The 17,319-nt window shown below is 31.0% G+C and overlaps 10 protein-coding genes and 1 pseudogene across 10 annotated transcripts in view, besides 11 other annotated features; 5 read left to right on the top strand and 6 right to left on the bottom strand.

Moving 5' to 3' along the window:
* Positions 1 to 160: 160 nt before the first annotated feature.
* On the bottom strand, positions 161 to 1,182 carry CMU_024350 (60S ribosomal protein L7a, putative). Its single transcript, XM_002139743.1, has one exon. It carries the CDS (start codon positions 1,109 to 1,111, stop codon positions 320 to 322), a length of 792 nt encoding a protein of 263 aa, XP_002139779.1. The 5' UTR covers positions 1,112 to 1,182; the 3' UTR covers positions 161 to 319.
* Positions 1,183 to 1,757: 575 nt separating this feature from the next.
* On the top strand, positions 1,758 to 2,690 carry CMU_024360 (60S ribosomal protein L5, putative; the record flags this gene model as incomplete). The annotated part of the gene is made up of 1 exon (XM_002139744.1): positions 1,758 to 2,690. The coding sequence occupies one exon, from the start codon at positions 1,758 to 1,760 to the stop codon at positions 2,688 to 2,690; it is 933 nt and encodes a 310-aa protein (XP_002139780.1).
* Positions 2,691 to 2,922: 232 nt separating this feature from the next.
* CMU_024370 (DnaJ domain-containing protein) lies at positions 2,923 to 3,852 on the top strand (the record flags this gene model as incomplete). The annotated part of the gene is made up of 1 exon (XM_002139745.1): positions 2,923 to 3,852. One exon carries the CDS (start codon positions 2,923 to 2,925, stop codon positions 3,850 to 3,852), a length of 930 nt encoding a protein of 309 aa, XP_002139781.1.
* Positions 3,853 to 3,937: 85 nt separating this feature from the next.
* CMU_024380 (cleavage and polyadenylation specificity factor subunit 3, putative) lies at positions 3,938 to 6,241 on the bottom strand (the record flags this gene model as incomplete). Its single annotated transcript, XM_002139746.1, has 1 exon — positions 3,938 to 6,241. The coding sequence occupies one exon, from the start codon at positions 6,239 to 6,241 to the stop codon at positions 3,938 to 3,940; it is 2,304 nt and encodes a 767-aa protein (XP_002139782.1).
* A 335-nt stretch (positions 6,242 to 6,576) lies between these two features.
* CMU_024390 lies at positions 6,577 to 7,769 on the bottom strand (annotated as a pseudogene).
* Positions 7,265 to 7,306: a sequence feature (AT_rich).
* A 241-nt stretch (positions 7,770 to 8,010) lies between the features above and the next one.
* Positions 8,011 to 8,035: a sequence feature (AT_rich).
* A 56-nt stretch (positions 8,036 to 8,091) lies between these two features.
* Positions 8,092 to 10,962, top strand: CMU_024400 (histone deacetylase; the record flags this gene model as incomplete). The annotated part of the gene is made up of 1 exon (XM_002139747.1): positions 8,092 to 10,962. One exon carries the CDS (start codon positions 8,092 to 8,094, stop codon positions 10,960 to 10,962), a length of 2,871 nt encoding a protein of 956 aa, XP_002139783.1.
* A 274-nt stretch (positions 10,963 to 11,236) lies between these two features.
* Positions 11,237 to 13,537, top strand: CMU_024410 (uncharacterized protein; the record flags this gene model as incomplete). Its single annotated transcript, XM_002139748.1, has 1 exon — positions 11,237 to 13,537. The coding sequence occupies one exon, from the start codon at positions 11,237 to 11,239 to the stop codon at positions 13,535 to 13,537; it is 2,301 nt and encodes a 766-aa protein (XP_002139784.1).
* A 108-nt stretch (positions 13,538 to 13,645) lies between these two features.
* Positions 13,646 to 13,666: a sequence feature (AT_rich).
* Positions 13,667 to 13,678: 12 nt separating this feature from the next.
* Positions 13,679 to 14,128, bottom strand: CMU_024420 (EF hand family protein; the record flags this gene model as incomplete). The annotated part of the gene is made up of 1 exon (XM_002139749.1): positions 13,679 to 14,128. One exon carries the CDS (start codon positions 14,126 to 14,128, stop codon positions 13,679 to 13,681), a length of 450 nt encoding a protein of 149 aa, XP_002139785.1.
* Positions 14,129 to 14,260: 132 nt separating this feature from the next.
* Positions 14,261 to 14,340: a sequence feature (AT_rich).
* A 90-nt stretch (positions 14,341 to 14,430) lies between these two features.
* Positions 14,431 to 14,461: a sequence feature (AT_rich).
* A 22-nt stretch (positions 14,462 to 14,483) lies between these two features.
* Positions 14,484 to 14,543: a sequence feature (AT_rich).
* Positions 14,544 to 14,647: 104 nt separating this feature from the next.
* Positions 14,648 to 15,204, top strand: CMU_024430 (uncharacterized protein; the record flags this gene model as incomplete). The annotated part of the gene is made up of 2 exons (XM_002139750.1): positions 14,648 to 14,862; positions 15,012 to 15,204. The coding sequence occupies 2 exons, from the start codon at positions 14,648 to 14,650 to the stop codon at positions 15,202 to 15,204; spliced, it is 408 nt and encodes a 135-aa protein (XP_002139786.1).
* Positions 15,184 to 15,255: a sequence feature (AT_rich).
* Positions 15,256 to 15,318: 63 nt separating this feature from the next.
* Positions 15,319 to 15,378: a sequence feature (AT_rich).
* A 1-nt stretch (position 15,379) lies between these two features.
* On the bottom strand, positions 15,380 to 16,873 carry CMU_024440 (tRNA pseudouridine synthase family protein; the record flags this gene model as incomplete). The annotated part of the gene is made up of 1 exon (XM_002139751.1): positions 15,380 to 16,873. The coding sequence occupies one exon, from the start codon at positions 16,871 to 16,873 to the stop codon at positions 15,380 to 15,382; it is 1,494 nt and encodes a 497-aa protein (XP_002139787.1).
* Positions 15,710 to 15,747: a sequence feature (AT_rich).
* Positions 16,023 to 16,137: a sequence feature (T-rich).
* Positions 16,874 to 17,161: 288 nt separating the features above from the next.
* The window catches only part of CMU_024450 (uncharacterized protein), a gene marked incomplete at both ends in the record, with an annotated part of 1,476 nt that continues 1,318 nt past the window's right edge, over positions 17,162 to 17,319 (bottom strand). The window contains one exon of the mRNA XM_002139752.1: positions 17,162 to 17,319. This exon is cut by the window's right edge and continues 4 nt beyond it. Within this exon, the coding sequence (XP_002139788.1) occupies positions 17,162 to 17,319 (158 nt within the window).
* Positions 17,231 to 17,266: a microsatellite.

Here is a 17,319-nt window from a genome sequence, read left to right on the forward strand (position 1 = left end):
AAAATAAAAACCTTGTTAATCTTAAAAGCCATAGGCCTGTGGGATGCCACACTACTTACATGTTCACGGCGCCGTAACCATACCTAAAAAAGTCAAAACACCTATAATATAAAGGCTTACGTGGCTTAATAAAGTCAACCTATTGGGTACATAAACAAATAAATAAACTAAAATCTTAAGATAATCTCTATCCATACAATTACAGTAGTAAGTAATCAAGGTGACCTTAATTTTCTATTTTAACAGGGTTTGACCCTCATCATCTCAGCTATCTATCTAATCTATATCAAGATGCAAATCTAAATTAAAAATTATATTTCTATGCAACGAGCCCCACTTTCTTGGCTTGTTCCATTGCAAGAATCTTCTCTTTACGTCTAATTACATGCTGTGCCTTAACTCCCATAATTCCACCTCCCCATTTCCTCCTTAACTCTAAGTTGTCATTGTATTGAGCCATAAAATTCCTGCACAGCATATCAAATTCAGCCTGATCCTCCTTTCTTACTGCTTCCATTGCTATGACAGCAGCTGTCTTCTTACCAACTAGCTTACCCAATCTTGCCTTACCTCCTAATATGCAAAATGCAACATCTTTTTTCCTGCACAATGCCGGTAAGAAACAAACAATTTCAATGGGATCAACATCAGATGCAATAACAACCAACTTTGCTTTCTTCATCTCTATTAAGTCTGTAACGTGATTAACACCATATTTCAGAAATATTGGTTTCTTACTTTCTAATACCTCACCTGCAGCTAACTTTTGAGCTTCACTTTGTAACCTAGCTTTCTTTTCAAGGCGAGTTTCTGGTTTATATTTACCCATAAGACGTAAAAGTTGAGATGCTTGGTTTTTGTCCAATGTGCAAGTAAATTGATTTAAAGCTGGAGGAACTTTCAAACGTCTTAAGATCGTACTCTTCTGACGTTGGAGTAATATATAGCGTGGATAATGTACATATCTAGTTAAGTCACTCTTTGGACGAATATCTCCACCTAGTCTAAAGTTCTTTGGTGTCTTCTCAAATAATGGATGATTAGGTGTCTTCTTAGAAGATGACCCCCCACTAGACTTCTTGTTTAAGGTTGACTTGTTTGCTGCCACCATTCTATTGTATTCCTTTACTTAAATTCCTGGAAAAGATCGTTTTCTTAATATTTCCCTTATTAAGGAAAGTTTGAACCTCTTGAACTAATCCTTCAAGCTTAAGGTCTGAAAACTAACCACCGCCAATGAAATATTTAAGTATTTATAATGCGGTTTAGTATAAGTAATTTTAAATATGAAATTTACATTCTAGTGTGATGTAAAATTAATCTTTAACTATTTAACAAATAGTGTATGTATTAAAATTTAATAGTGGACGTGTCTCTATATATCTAATTATTGGGATATTAGAGACAGGACAAGTTTTAAAAAGTATTATATAACTGAAAAGAACCGGTATGTAAAAGTTAACTTGTCTCAAAAATATTTGAGACGAATATTTATGGCGCTTAAAGACAGCCCTAGCTATTCTAATCTAAATAGCTGCGGTGGTTTATTTACTATTATATCAGAGTAATATTGAAAGGCTTTATAATATAGAATGTAAATTAGCTGCACTGTTGTAGACATCTAAGAAATTGTACCGGTTAGTTGAATTGAGCTTTTATATTGCGGATAATCCAGAAATATTTTTGCTGAGGCCTTTGTGATTGGTGGAAATAGGGTTTGAATATTAAATTTTTACTTTATATAGAGATTATTCAAGATGGCATTTGTAAAGGTTGTGAAGAATAAGGCATATTTTAGCAGATATCAAGTTAAACCTCGCCGTCGTCGTGAAGGCAAAACTGATTATCAGGCTCGTCGTGCCATGATTACTCAAGATAAGACGAAATATAATTCCCCCAAATATCGTCTTGTGGTAAGAAGTACAAATAGAAGAGTGATATGTCAGATAATATCATCTACTATTGAGGGGGATCGTGTTCTTTGTCAAGCAGACTCTACTGAGCTAGTACATTATGGTGTCCCAGTAGGCTTTTCGAACTTTTCAGCTGCATATTGCACGGGTTTGTTATGTGCCAGACGTGTACTCAAGAAATTGAGTATGGATACTATATTCAGTGGTGTAGGTGAAATAACAGGTGATGACTATCATGTCGAGGAGGATGCGGAAGAAAGGAGACCATTTAAATGTATCTTAGATGTAGGTTTAGCAAGAACAACATGTGGCAATCGTGTATTTGCAGCTATGAAAGGTGCTGCGGATGGTGGGATATATATTCCCCACTCACCATCTCGCTTTCCGGGGTATGTTAAAGGGGAAGGTGATACTGAAGATTCATTTGATGCAGAAGTTCTGAAGAATCGTCTATTAGGTAAACATGTTGCTGACTATATGAGGACTTTAGAAGAAGAAGATCCAGATAAGTATCGAAGTCAGTTTTCTCAGTACATTAAGGCCGGTATCACTGCTGATAATTTAGCTGATATGTATATTAAGGCTGTTAAGGCAATCCATGTTGATCCAACTCACAAGAAGAAGGAGAAGAGAAAAGTCCCGAAGACAATTATTGGGAATGTAGTTAAGACACCTCACTCTCAATATGTACGTCATGTTAAATTAACTAAGGAGCAGAGAAGAGAACGTGTGCAGAAGAAAATAGAATTAGTAGCCCAAATGGCTACCGAAGAGTAATAATAAGGTTAGCCTTAATTCTAGTTTGCACAACCCTAAATATGTAGAATGTTCATTCTGAAAGATAGGAATGTCACTTTGCTACACTTTTGTTATTATCTGATAATATCTTCATGCATGTAGAATATTACACTTTACCCTTGTAGGCGGGGTATTTAGGCGCCCTAGGATTTTAAGAGGAGGTGTTACAGGCTTAAAACTTGTAAATACTTGAAGGCTTCAACCCACATTTATGGGTTCTAAAGAAGATGATAACTCTGAAGGTATACACTTGGAAGGTATAAATTTGGCTAGTTCAAAGGATACTCAATTAGAAACAGATTCTGATGAACTTTTTTCGCTATTCATTAAAGAAATTGATGAAGAAAATAAACCTTACCAAAAAGTGAATAGAAATGGCTTTAAAAAAATAGACGAAATTTCAAAATATATACAGAACGGAGAATTTCAGGTTAACGGCGACTCTAAATACTTAGATACAAGTAAAGTTTTAATTAATACTGACTCCCTAGGCAGTGCTGATGAGGAGATATTAAGATTAACTTCTCGAGTATTTGTGAATAGTTTTGAAATCTTGAAATTACCAGTAAATAGCTCTTATGAGGCTATTAGACGTCAATACCGTAAATTGTCACTACTTATCCACCCTGATAAATGCTCTCACAAATCTGCAAGAGAAGCCTTTGATATACTGAATAGAGGCTATGAAGAATTGCAGAAGTCAGAAAGTCGTTTAAAATATAAGCAAGTATGGAAGCAAGCCGAAGAAATAGTCTTGAGAGAAAGAAAGAAACAAATGAAATTAATGAGGAAAAAACAGCGGAAGGGGTTAATAAGTAGAGAAGAAATAGAAATGGAAGAACAGTCCAAAAGTACAAATGAACTTCAAAAGGAGATCATAGATATGTGTGAAAAAATCTTGAAAGAATATGAAGAGAAAAGAGAATATAGTGAGAGATGCAAAGCTGCTAATGAACAATTTGAACGACAAAGGTTAGAAGAAATACACAATGAAGAAAAGCGAAGGTGCATACAAAGAAAACTTTGGAGTGCCTCTATGGATGAGCGAGTTGGGAATTGGAGAGAATATAAGAGAGCTGTTGAAAAAGGTACAATAAAACTAGATACATTTAAAGGTGTTAAGTTAAGTAGACAAGGTTAGTTTCATAGATTTACAAATTATAGGTATCTATTATAAATCTTTATATAATTCCTAAATGACAAGTCTAAGAAATACAATGCACTTATTAATTATTCGGACTCCACTTTAATGGAAGAATTGTCTCTTCTACTCTATGCATAACTTTAATGACTGATTCCTGAATCTGTTGATCTACTGGATAAGTTAAAACTTGTCTATCTTTAAACAGTACTGTGACTGCAATAGAGCGTGACTGCTCATCATTAAATTCATTACCATGTTTATGTGCATAAAAATAGAAATCTTGATGATGTTCCTTTTGTTCATGCTCAAGTTTATTTTGATGTTGAGGAGCTTTCCCAGGGATACAAGGCCCAAAATTAGAGGAAAGATATTCCTTGAGGATTTTATAAAATCTATTTTCATCATAAGTGGCTAGTCTTTGTTCTGGCAATTCCTGAAGATCATCTGGAACATGTTGTATGACCTCATTTGTGGGATTTGTTCCAATAAGGTCAACAATTATAAATGAAATTGAATCAGCAACTAGATCGTTAATTAAACTTGAATTCCATTCAATGAGAAGCTCCCAATTTGAACAATCTAAATCTGCACCCTTATATAGAGAAATAGAGTGTTTATGAACAGTTATCAAATTTTCTTCAAATTGTACGTCATCAAAAATACCTTGTAAAGTTTTGGCAATACCACTAAGTTGTAAGTTACCTGGAATATTTATTTTAAGTGTATGTCTTATACAAGATCTCTTAGTTCCTAATACTTGAAATAGCTCATTTGGATGAATAATTAAGGTAGATTCAAATGGACGAGCAATGACTAAAGCATCTTCAATATCTGCTGTCTTATGAGTTTTTATAGAATCTTCTATTGAATTTTGTTTAAGTTCTCGTTTTATAGTATCAGCAATACTACCAACTGCAGTTATGTTAAGCTGTATTGGAAAAGTTAAAGATACTTTTTGAAGAATTTCAGGAGCAAAAACAGCTAGAGATGGACGAAGTTCAGTTAGTTTATCTCTAAGCCTTTTGCATTCTCCTCTTTCTCCATGCACTAAAATAACATTTGGAACTTTCAAATTGCTTATAAACTCCTGAGTTTGAGCAAAATCTGAATGAGCAGAAAATGAAATCTGATCAAACTTTGCTTTTAAAGGAACTAACTTATCACCTAATTGAATAATATCTGGTTCCCTCCTCAACTCATAAGCTGGAGTTCCTCGTATTGCATAACCTGTTAGAATAACCCCATTACGCTTATCTGGTGCCCAAACTTCAAATATATCTCTAGAAGTTCCATTTTGGAGCATACCAGGAGCTGCCATGATTACACAAGGTCCTTCACTATAAATAGCATCCTTAATTTCAGAAATGGAGTTGACTGTCTTAACAAACTGAAAATTAAATGGGTTTATACCCATATCAGCTTGTTTTCTAACTGCGTCTCCACATTGATTTATATATGTTTCAAATACTCTCATACACTTCACAGACATTGGAGATGCATAATATATTGGGATATTATGTAGGCATGAAGTCTGAGCCCAATGTTCATCTAGTATCAGCAATAGTTCCTGAGCTCTTCCAATCGCAAAGACTGGGAGTAAACATTTACCTTGCCTTGATAAAATAGATTGTACACAACCTAAAAAGCGTTTTTCACGATCTTTTCTAGGTTCATGTAGCCTTGTACCATAAGTAGATTCGCATATCAGAACATGTACATCCACTGGTGGAATCTCTGCACGTGGTACATGACGATCATCTTCACGGCTATAATCTCCAGTATATAAAATCCTAACCCCTCCTATCTCAACAAGAAACATACAAGCACCTAAAACATGTCCAGCTCCATAACATGAAATTCTTACTCCATCTATTTCAGCTTGCTGTCTAAAGTCAATGATTTCAATCCGCTTCATAGCTTTTTCTATATCAGGTTCAGTATATAAATTTACACAGGATACTGGGGCCTCATCTGAATCAACAGGAACAGGAGAATTTGTTGAAAAACGATTCATACGAGCATAATCCTGCCATACTAGTTTACAAATAGCCTTTGTTGGTTCTGTCATGAAAATACGACCATTAAAATCTGTACTACTTACAAAATATGGAATTGCACCCGAATGATCCAAATGAAAATGTGTTACTAGACATAAGTCAATTGAACTAATATCTACAGCATCAAACACTGGTAAGGAACCAATACCAGAGAAAGCTGGATGAATCCCACAGTCAAACATGACAGAACGGCCTTTAAATGTTACTACTACACAAGAACGGCCAACTTCACATCCTGCCCCCAAAGCCTGAATGAATAAAGTCTCACTTCCAACTCTAATTGAGTGTTCAGTGCAATGCGGTTCCAAAATAACTTCAGTTAAAGTCATTTGTAAATGAACTCTCTAGTGACTTCAACTAAGCTTGCCCTCCAAAGATAAAAAAAAAAAAAAAAACCTATATATTGGATCAGATATATGCTATAATTAATGTACCCAATTGTTATTCCTAAGTAGCCAAGTTGAAACTAATATATTAAAGCAATAGTTACCAAAAAGCTGATAAATATATAGGCGGTACAATTCCACTACAAATAAGAACTCCTTAGGTGCTATTTCAAAGAATGTATATATTAGAAAGTGCATGTATATAATAACAAGATTTTTTATAAAGAGAGCTATTTAGATATAAACACAAAGTTGAAATACTTAATATTAGTATTATATTATATGCAAGTAATTGGCAACTTCTTATAATTCCCAACAAAAAGTTCGGACAAATTTTCAGTTAGATACTCCAAGAAATTATTTATAATAGTTACGATATCTTCTTTTACATTTAGAAGTATATTCATATCTAGTAGTTTAGCCTTATTACTCAATAAATCTTCTCTAGAATGAAGTTTAGATAGAGATAAACTATTGTGTTCCTGCGATTTATTGTCATTAGATAATCAAAATTACCCGATGCAAGAGATCCCTACAGCATTATTCTTGTAGTAATTAGTACTAACATTCTCACTAGCATTATTAATTTTTTCATAGTTACATGAGTCACTAGTAGTATTATCTGAAATATAATTCATTATATAATTTCTATATAGGATGTGGGAAATATAAATTTCAAGTTTGAAATAAGACGCAACAAATGTTTAATTCCATACAATTTAGAATAATTTATACCTAAATATATATTCTCCAATTGACCTAGTTGGATAATCTCAGAAGAGTAATATAATATAGATTTCAGAGCTTTGTTCAAAAATACTAATAAAAAGTTCATGCAATTATTTATCTTTTCAAATTCAAATCCTGTTCTCTTATCTGAAATACACTATATTTCCTCTTCGTATCTTTAAGTAGACCTCAATAATATCATAAATACACAGAATTTTTGGTAGTTTAAGTACATTGTTATTTAATATATTTTATCATTTATAACAATACTATAAAATTGACTATTTAAATGAAACTATTCATTTAACTTCCCTCCAAAAACTAATTTAGACCATATCAGGAACATTTTCAAATTCTAAATTTGCCAAAAAATTACCAATATTACTTTTATTATATTTAAAAGTTCTTATTAATTGTCTCTGAATATTAGTACTTGATTTTTTTGTTACCTGTATTTGAGATACAAGCATAGCTTCAGACTTCCACTCATTATACTTCCTATTATTAAAATATATTGAATAATGCCCTATTATACGAGTTATTTTCAATATACCTAATATAATAAATTGGGTACCATCTATTAAGGTGAATTTAAAATGATACTGCCAAGATTCTTGCAGACCACAATTGGCTATTCCAAAGAGCAAAGACTACCTTTTTAACCTTGTATTTGTAAACTATATCCTTTATCCTTTATACACAATATATGATGCTAATGCTTCATTTTCTTCATCATTACTAGTTTTATCTAATTTATCAAACTTATGTTTACCCACTAAAATTCCATAAATCTAGCTTTTAAGATCTTAAATATTGCAATCCCCACGTCATACTTAGCGCTATACTATACTAAACTAACATATCTCATATTACCGGTATTATTGCGGGCTATTTTAGAATGATCTAGTCATAAATTAGTGACACAAAATATATTAGCGTGTTACCGGTTACTTTATTGCACAAAATTGTTTAGTTTTGATTACTAAATATTATTTATAAATAAATAAACCACTAATAAATTTCTGGCTGGTGTCTCCATTAAATTATTAATATTAGCTTCAAGCATGGACTTACCTAAAGTCAAGGGGGAGGCAATACCAACAGAAGTAATTGATATTAGTTCTCCAATTGAAACGGAGACATTATTAAATACTGAAGCTGGAGGTAGAATATCATCTGAATCTGACACATCTGAATCAACTAATACTGAGAGTAATGATGAAGTTCCTCAGGAGAATCCTATGGAATTTGTATATCCAATGTCTGAAAGTAATATCGTGATACCCCCTACATCTCAGACATCTACAAATCATGATATAGATGTAGAAAATTCAATAACCCACACTTTTAATCCTAAACCAAGTTTTTTTCAAAGACTTGTTATTGCTCGTGATACTGAAACCTTAAAAGAATATATTCATAGCCCTCTAAGATATATGATAAATGACAGAGATGCTCTAGGATGCTCAGCACTACATTTAGCCCTGTTGAACGCATATCCTGATATATTAGAAATGATCTTGAGTCCTCCAATTCCAGAAGAGCCTATTCGCTGTGTACAAGATAATGGAGATGAAAATATAACAGATTCAGAATCAATAGATCTTGCCACTGAGCAAGGAGGTATAATTCCAATTGATTTAACTACTCCATATAATGGAATTCCAGTAATCCAGTTAGCTTTATGTAAATCAGTATTTGCAGATAGGTATGAAGACTCCTTGAGGTGCTTGGGTTTATTATTACCATATACATTACAGAATAATAATTCATCTCATACAACACAGTTAGATATAAATGCAATTGATTCATCAGGAGCTACAGTACTTCACTTAGGCTGCAGCTTTGGAGATTCCAGAATTGTTTCAGTACTACTTGAATATGGAGCTTTAGCTACATTAGCTGATCATTCAGGTAATCAAGCTGTCCATTATGCTATTTCAAGTAGAGATCCAGATACTTTAAGTGTTATTTTAGCTCATGGAGGTTCAGACCCATTACAAACTTCAACTAACACTGCTAATTTACTAAAATGTTGCATTGATAAAGCTGCTTGGAGATGTTTTTATATTTTAATGTCAGATTTAGAGTATCAACAACATCCTATTTCAGAAAGTGAGTATGATTTGCTATCATTCCATGCTCAAAAGTTGGGATTAGGAGACGAATTTTCAAAAGTATTTGGGCTTTCAGTTGAAGTAGCAACAAATGGAGAAGATTCAGAATTTGACAATACAGATCCAAATATTGTTGATGGCCCAATGGATGGACTTGTATCTACACATATTTTTACTACAAACATTTGTTACAACCATATATCATTACCAGAACCGATTGATTTACCAATTAGACGTGCCAGAATAATAAACAGAGTGCGTGAAAATCCCACAAGGTTGGATGTTTTAACCACTCCAAATGTTGGTATTTTACGTAGTAATGAATTTTCAACACTACAATGGACAGAATCAACCACATCAACACTTTTAGCAGATATTTTGCGTGTTCATGACTGGGCCTATATTAGACTGTTACAACATAAAATTGCAGAAAGTGCCCTAATTTGGGAGAAACGACCATACTCATTTGGAATACTAGATGAAGATACGGGACTCTCTCCTGGTTCATGGGAGGCAGCTATTGCAGCAAGTGGTGCTGTAATCAATGCTGTAGATGCAATTTGTCGTGGTGAAAATAGAAATGCTTTTTGTGCTATAAGACCTCCTGGTCATCATATGGGTACTTGGGGAGCTGCTCAATCAGTTGGTCGTGATGATGGTTCTCCATCTGGAACCCAGGGATTTTGTTTATTAAATAATATTGCTATAGCGGCTGCTTATTGTAGATATATGTATGCAAGTCATGGAATTGGTCGTATTGCAATTATTGATTTTGATATACACCATGGAAATGGAACTGAGCAAATTGTTCGTAATATTGTACCCAAAGATAGACATATCAAAACTAGACTGAACCCATGCCCAGGTATTGAATTAAACTTTCAACAAGATATATCAAGTTACAAGATATGGCGTGATGAGACAGATTCAAGCAATATATTTTTCTCTAGTATTCATGCATACGATGGGACATTCTATCCGGGTACTGGACCAGAAGAATATTCAACTCAGCCATATATTTGCAATGTTGCACTACCTGAAAATACTAATTCACATATATATCGTTCCAAAATCAAAAAGTTACTTCTACCAAAGTTGCTTCAATTTAGACCTGACATTATCTTTATATCAGCTGGATTTGATGCACACTTTATAGACACTATTGGTAAAGGATTTGTGGCTTGTACTGAAAACGATTTTGCATGGATTACCCAACAGCTAGTTAGCATTGCTAACTTGTGTTGCAATGGGAGGATTGTATCAGTATTAGAAGGTGGATATAATACTAAAGGTTTGAATTTATCACCTTTGGCTAAATCAGTTGCAGCTCATGTTAGAACATTACAATGGACTTCCCCTAATCTAATGCCTAATCCTCAAGATTGGGAAGATGATGAACAATTAGATATATCTATAAATTATCAGGAACATGAAGAGGTGAAAGTTATTGGAAACCGATTAATAAATGAACAAAAACAAGCTTATAATGCAACTACTCATAATGAGGTTTATAGTGGTGAATCTCAAAACAATTGTACAGATAGTTCTAATATACAGCAAGGTACTAAACGTCCTAGAGTTGAAGAATCATCTTCTCAAACAAGTAACTGTTCATCAAGGCCAAGGCGTGCTGCAGCAATTATAGCAGAAAATAGAATTCACATGAAGATACAAGCTGAACTAGAATCTAAGGCAAGGTATAATATAGCGCTAAAGAAGAGTCTTGATGAAACAGTTGCTTCTACAGAAGAGAATAACTATGTAGTCCAAGGTTCAGCTAAATCCATTGATAGTGATATAAAGGGGGAGGATAACTAGTCATTGATAAATATTAAGATATAATTAATAGGATCTAAAACTTAAAATTGCACAGGTTTTAGAATATTAATATGGAACTGAGGAATACCCCACAAAATTATAGGCGGTGAGTGATTGCAAAAATTTAACAAAAACCTGAAAGTTAATATAAAGTAAAATACAAAAACAGGAGATTACAAGATATATCTTCATATCAAACAGATAAATATATACTTGAATTTACTTTTAATCCAGCTATTTTCGTCTGGACTATTTGCAATTAATCCCAGATGACATGAACTCTGTCTTTTCTGAAGAGGGTAAGAAGTTGATTCAAGGTTATAGCTCTGGTAGTGTATATGGTAGAAATTCCAGCTTTTTAAATGGTTGTGGAAATGAAAGTAATATAGAGGGTTTGGTAGTACATGATGTACCAGTACATATACGATGGAATATGGGGTCAACATGTTCTAGTACAGCCCCATCTACTCCAAATTCAAGAGAACCAGAAAAATTCCAAATAGGTAATATAAGTGAATATAATAGATATGATATACCAAAAGTACCTAGTACTTTGGTAGATTTCAGAATTTTTACAAAAAATAAAGGGAATTTTACTTCTAATAACATGGGATCAATGTATCACTCTCGTATATTAATAGAAATAACAAAATCCGATGATTTCAGTTTCTTATTATGTTGTGAGCTAGATGAAGGTATTAGATTTTCGAATATTAAATTAGATCAACGATTATTAGTGGATTTTTATGAATTCCCAAATATGTTGGTTGATCTATTAAATCGCTCAAAACTTTGTATAGATGATGGTAAGTATATCGTGGGCAATTTTAGAAGAAGCAATAGCGGGATTCGAAGTTTAAATAACAGCGATACAAATAAGTATACTGTGGATCGTTTGGATAATTTTAATATGAGTATTCCACTAATGGTTATACTTAATGTGGAGAGTATGGATAGTGCTTGTTTTGGAGTATCCAAAAGTTTTTCGTCTATTGATTCCTGTTCAGTCAATTTTGTAGAATCAAACCATTACAAGGAGATAATTCATTTAACTTTACCATTCGAATCAGCAAGTGAAACTCTTTATAGAGATTATTTATTGCGTCATTTGTGCTATTTTCGTGAGATTTGTCAAAGTCAACAGTCTACAATAAAGTCATATGAATCTGAAATTCACCTGCTGCATCATAATGCTTCTATTCTAAAAGAGAGACTTGAAGAGAGTAAAAAATTATCTAGGAAACGTGAAGATGAATTATCTAGTAGATTTAATATAGAGATGAATTCCTTAGCTGAACATTATCAGAGTGATCTAACTCAAATTAGAAATTCTTATGAAAATGATAGAAGACAACAATTAATGCAATGGAATACAGAAAGACTACAGAATGAGTCTAGAATTCGTGAATTAGAAGAACAATTTAAAGAATTAGAAAATATGTGTAAACTTTTACGTCATTCAAAACTTGAGTTGGAAGAATATATTGAAAAAGGAAGATTAGAAAATGAAGAGTTAAAAATGAAGATAAAAGATTCTTCAGAATATCAAAAGAAAATATTAAGTGAAAAACAGGGAACTGAGAGAGAATTAGAATTATTAAGGTGTGAATACAATAGTACATCTGATAATTATAAGAAATTAATTCAAGAAAAGGAAGAAAATAAAAATGAATTAGGTGAGGTAGAAAAGGCTTTAGAAGAAGCTTGTAAGGAAATAGAAAAAGGAAACCATATAATCACAAGTCTTCAGACATCTTTAACTAGTATTGATAACAAATATAAACAACAGACAGTTCAATATACTAATTTAAAGAGGATCTATCAAGATACTGAATCAAGGCTTAAAGCTTTAGAGGATAATTTTAACGAAAGTGGACAAGCTTTGGAAAATGCTCAACATCATCAAGAACAATTGCTACAGGAAAATGAGAGATTGAGGAAGGTATTAAATGAAGCAGAGAAACAAATTGAAATTAATCAAAATGTCATAAATACTTTGAAAAAACAAATTTCATCTAATGAGCTTGGAGATCTTATACCACGTAGTCTGGTACCACCTAATAAGAGATTTCAAAGAAGTTATACAGGCTATAGAAGATATCAACCTGATATTCATGATAATTTTAATGATTATCTTAGTAAAACACAACCTAGACGTTCATTTTCTTGGTCACTAGGTACACAAATTAGAAATGATGGATATTTGAATGATCAAGGTATACAGGAATCTCATTATAAACCCCAAGTAAATTATAAATATTCTAATTCTAGGGTTTTAAATTCAAATAAGCATACAGGTGTAATTACTGGTAGTGATACAAGAATTTTTGCAACAAAGATGTATAATGTCAGAGATTCGGTTGTGTCCCGGGAAGTAGATAGTTCTACATTTAATACAACGGCAAATCCAGATTTTACTTCAGATTCAGCTTCATATATTACAACTCCCATTGGTAGATCTCAAATATCTCCCACAAGTTTTTCTCCTATACCAGAAGATCGTGATATGCATGAAATTGCAAGTTTAATTACACCAAGACTTAAACAACCTAGTATAAGACATCAAAATCCATAAATTAGAAATTTAAATATATCAGTAGTAATACAAACTCTAAAAAGTATATATTAACTAATCATATATATTGTCAATACTAGTAAATTGGAAATTTATTTCTCTATTCTGTTTAAATTATATTTAAATATACTAGCTGATTTCCTAACACCTTTCTGAGTAACGGTACAAGGCTGTCAAGATATCATCAGGTGAAAGAGCATTGTCTCCATCGCTATCCAGATTAGTAAGCATAGTTTGTAATTCCTCCTTTGTTTTAGTTAATCCTAAGTGTGTTGCACAAGAAGTTAAGTCATCCAAGTCAATTGTTCCTGTCTTCTTTACATCTAGGTAAGAGAATACATTAACAGCATCTTCCACTGTAAATACTTTAGCTTCTGGACCATTATTAACTAGGGTCACAAAACCTGCAAAATCTAGTTTCCCACCAGATTCTTCAGCTAATGTATTTAAGCGTCCAATTACAGAATTATCTAGTGGTATATCCATACAAGTTGCAGCTGCTCTTAGAAAGCCTACATCTAATCCTGTTTTACCATCCAAGAGATCAAAAACTTCACGCAATTCATGAATTTCAGTACTTTCAGTTGACATCTTTTATTACTTACTTTCTTTACTTATTATTTATATTTTACAGAAGTGACATTCTGTTCTGACATGGTACATGCTACAAGACTTCAAATGCACACATCACCCACTGGCGCTATAAACGTGTTATTTAGCTACTTAAAAATTAAATTTATTAATTTGAGATTATTATATACTTTGCTTAAATAAAATTCCATATTTACAAATTTTAAATTAAAGTATATCTCTAATGTCATTGTAATTTTATTACCTAGCTCCAATTACAATACTCCTGTCACTTCTTCTTTATTGTTTTCTTTTTAAACCTGAATTTTTTAGAATAAATTATATTAAATATATCTAATATCTTCACTTCTAAAGGATTTAAATAATATTTATACTATTCATAAAAAATTATTTGAAATATATTTACAATATTTTAGTTATGAGGCGGTTTTATATATCTTCATATGTTTTTAATGTACTTATTAATATTCTAAAAGTACAGACTTTAGGTCTATAAATATAATCTATAATCCATTTAAAATGGAACAATTGAGTTGTATAAGAGAGAAATCAAATAATTTTCTATATTCTCATGATTATAAATATGTCAAATTACTTATATTAAGTGAAGTATTTGATAAACAATGGATTAATAAAGTTATTCGTGTAGCAGGTATTGTAACAAATTTAGATATTTCTGAATGTAGCTTTGTATTACAATATGAACTTAATAAACTCGTTGTAAATATTACAAGGTGAGTAAATAGACTTCTTTCATTAGATAAAAATAAATAAAGAAAAAGAAAAATTAGTATTAGAAGTTAAGATCTTCACTAACAATATATTTAAAATATCTACCTACTTTAATTAATCTGTTATAATACTAATATTAAATGAATTTTAGAGATCTTGAGTGCTTTGGACATGATATTGATGATGGGAAAACTGTTGAAGTTATTGGAGAACTAAAAGAAACTAACAATGGTGAACTAATTCTTGAAGCTAAAATAATAAGAGTTACAGAAGGGATGAATATACATTATCATCATATGAGTATATTATTACGAAGAAAACTCTTTATTAAAAATGAGATTTAATATTTACAAAAATAAGAAGAAAAAAAGAAAATTATTTAAATATTTATATATCCATTGCAAAATTGTCAATTATAAAAGGATGCCTATTAATAGTATCAATCCATTCGTTCCACCTAAAAAAAAAAAAATTAAAAATATGAATTTTCAATAATATATATTTTTTTTTTTTTAAAACTTACTTCCCATCTAAAATATATTTTTCAATAACAGGATATATTTGATTTATTTTAAATTCTTCAATTAATTTTACATATTGTAACTTTAAATCATCAAATATTAAATAGGGTATATTAACATCATTTAAATTAACTGATGAACTAATTCTTTGATTATAATGATCATAATATACTCTATCAAGAAGTAATCCTTGACTTGGAGCTAGATGTATTGAATATTTTCTTGATCCAAAACATAAATTAATAGAAGAGAGTGGAGCACTCCCTCTATATATTTCAATAGCCAAAGCAATTATCTTACGTATTTGATGTAATAAAAATGACTGGCCTTTTATTGTAATTTTCAATAATTTTAATTTATTTTTAACAGGTAATCTATTAACATTTATCTTATCTATATGACGCCATGCAGATGCATTATTATATTCTAATCTTGATGTGAAATTATGAAAATTATGAGTTCCAGTATATTGATTCAAAATCTTTGAAAATCTCTCTAATTCTAATTCATTCAATTCATATTCTTCAATTCTATTAAAACATATTTCCTCTATATAAGGATAATGATCAAGGTTATAATTATTAGATCTTAATAATTCATGTTGATTATATCTTTTTATTCTGAGCTCTTTTAAATCCTGATCATTTTCATTATTATTTTCATCAATATCTTCATCTTCACAATAATTATAGTCATTTATTAAATCATCTCTATTTCTCTTATTTCTATATTTACTTTTTAAATTATTTTTATTCTCTATAATTCTAGATTGTGCAATCCCTTGTAATTTCTCATACAAATCTTGTTTAATAAATTTCACTGGATATAAAACATATTCAGGCATAATATATTCATATTGACGTCTAAAACAATCTTTTCTTGCATCAAAATTTTTAGATACACGTATTAAAGTAAAAATACGTATTGTTTGTGGTAGTATTAAATTAAGTTTCTTCACTAAATAATTTTGAATTGTTTCTTCTATCACTATATCTAAAGATTCCTTTTTAGATCTATCCGATTCTATACTTTTTTTATTACTACAATTATTTAATAATGGATTTGTGATTAAAGGATTCTTTATTGTATTACATTCTCGAATTTCATTATATAAAGAATTTAAATCCTCCTCAGAATATTTCATTATTATATTTAATTCTTCTTGTAAGTCATTATCAGATACTTTTAAACTTCCTCTAAATGATACTATCTGACATACTGAATGTACTCCCTTATCAGTTCTACCAACTCTTGTCCAATTTATACTTGTTAAAAAACTTGAGCTATTAAATTCTTTTAAGTTAACATATTCATTCTTACTTTTCCTAATTACTAACATACTTGATTTAATTAAAGCTTCTTCTAATTTACTTTCAATAGTTTCAATATATTTGCAATTATTAGTATTAGATTGTATCTGCATACCATAGTAATTTGTCCCATTATAGCCTATAGCCATACAATATGTACGACGTGGTAATATTAATTCCATTACTATCTAATCTACTTAAAATTAAATAAACATGATATAATTCCAAAATAAAAATAAAAAGAACTTTAATAAACCATCCCTTATTTGTAATTTACAACTTCTATTTTAAGGTTAAAATTTAACTAATAAAATCTAACAACTAAAAGCCGCCTAGGCATAATGCCACGCCTAGGGTATTTAAAATATTTTGATATATTCTAATTTTACATCTAATTTATTCAAATATTTTCATCAGTTGACTATTTATTAATAGAATCCACCCGAATTTATTTTATTAATTTTAGCTTCTTATTGATTTCCAATTAACCCCTCTATATTTTCTTCAGGACTTGTCTCTTTGATAGATTTGTTACCATATCTTCTTCTTCTCCTTCTTCTTCTTCTTCTTTTTCTAATTCCTATTTCATTTTCTGTTCCTCCTTCTGTTCCTTCTACTATTTCTCTTT

This window comes from Cryptosporidium muris, genomic scaffold (genome assembly GCF_000006515.1).
Source record: "Cryptosporidium muris RN66 scf_1106632353999 genomic scaffold, whole genome shotgun sequence".
Classification (NCBI taxonomy): Eukaryota; Apicomplexa; class Conoidasida; order Eucoccidiorida; family Cryptosporidiidae; genus Cryptosporidium; species Cryptosporidium muris.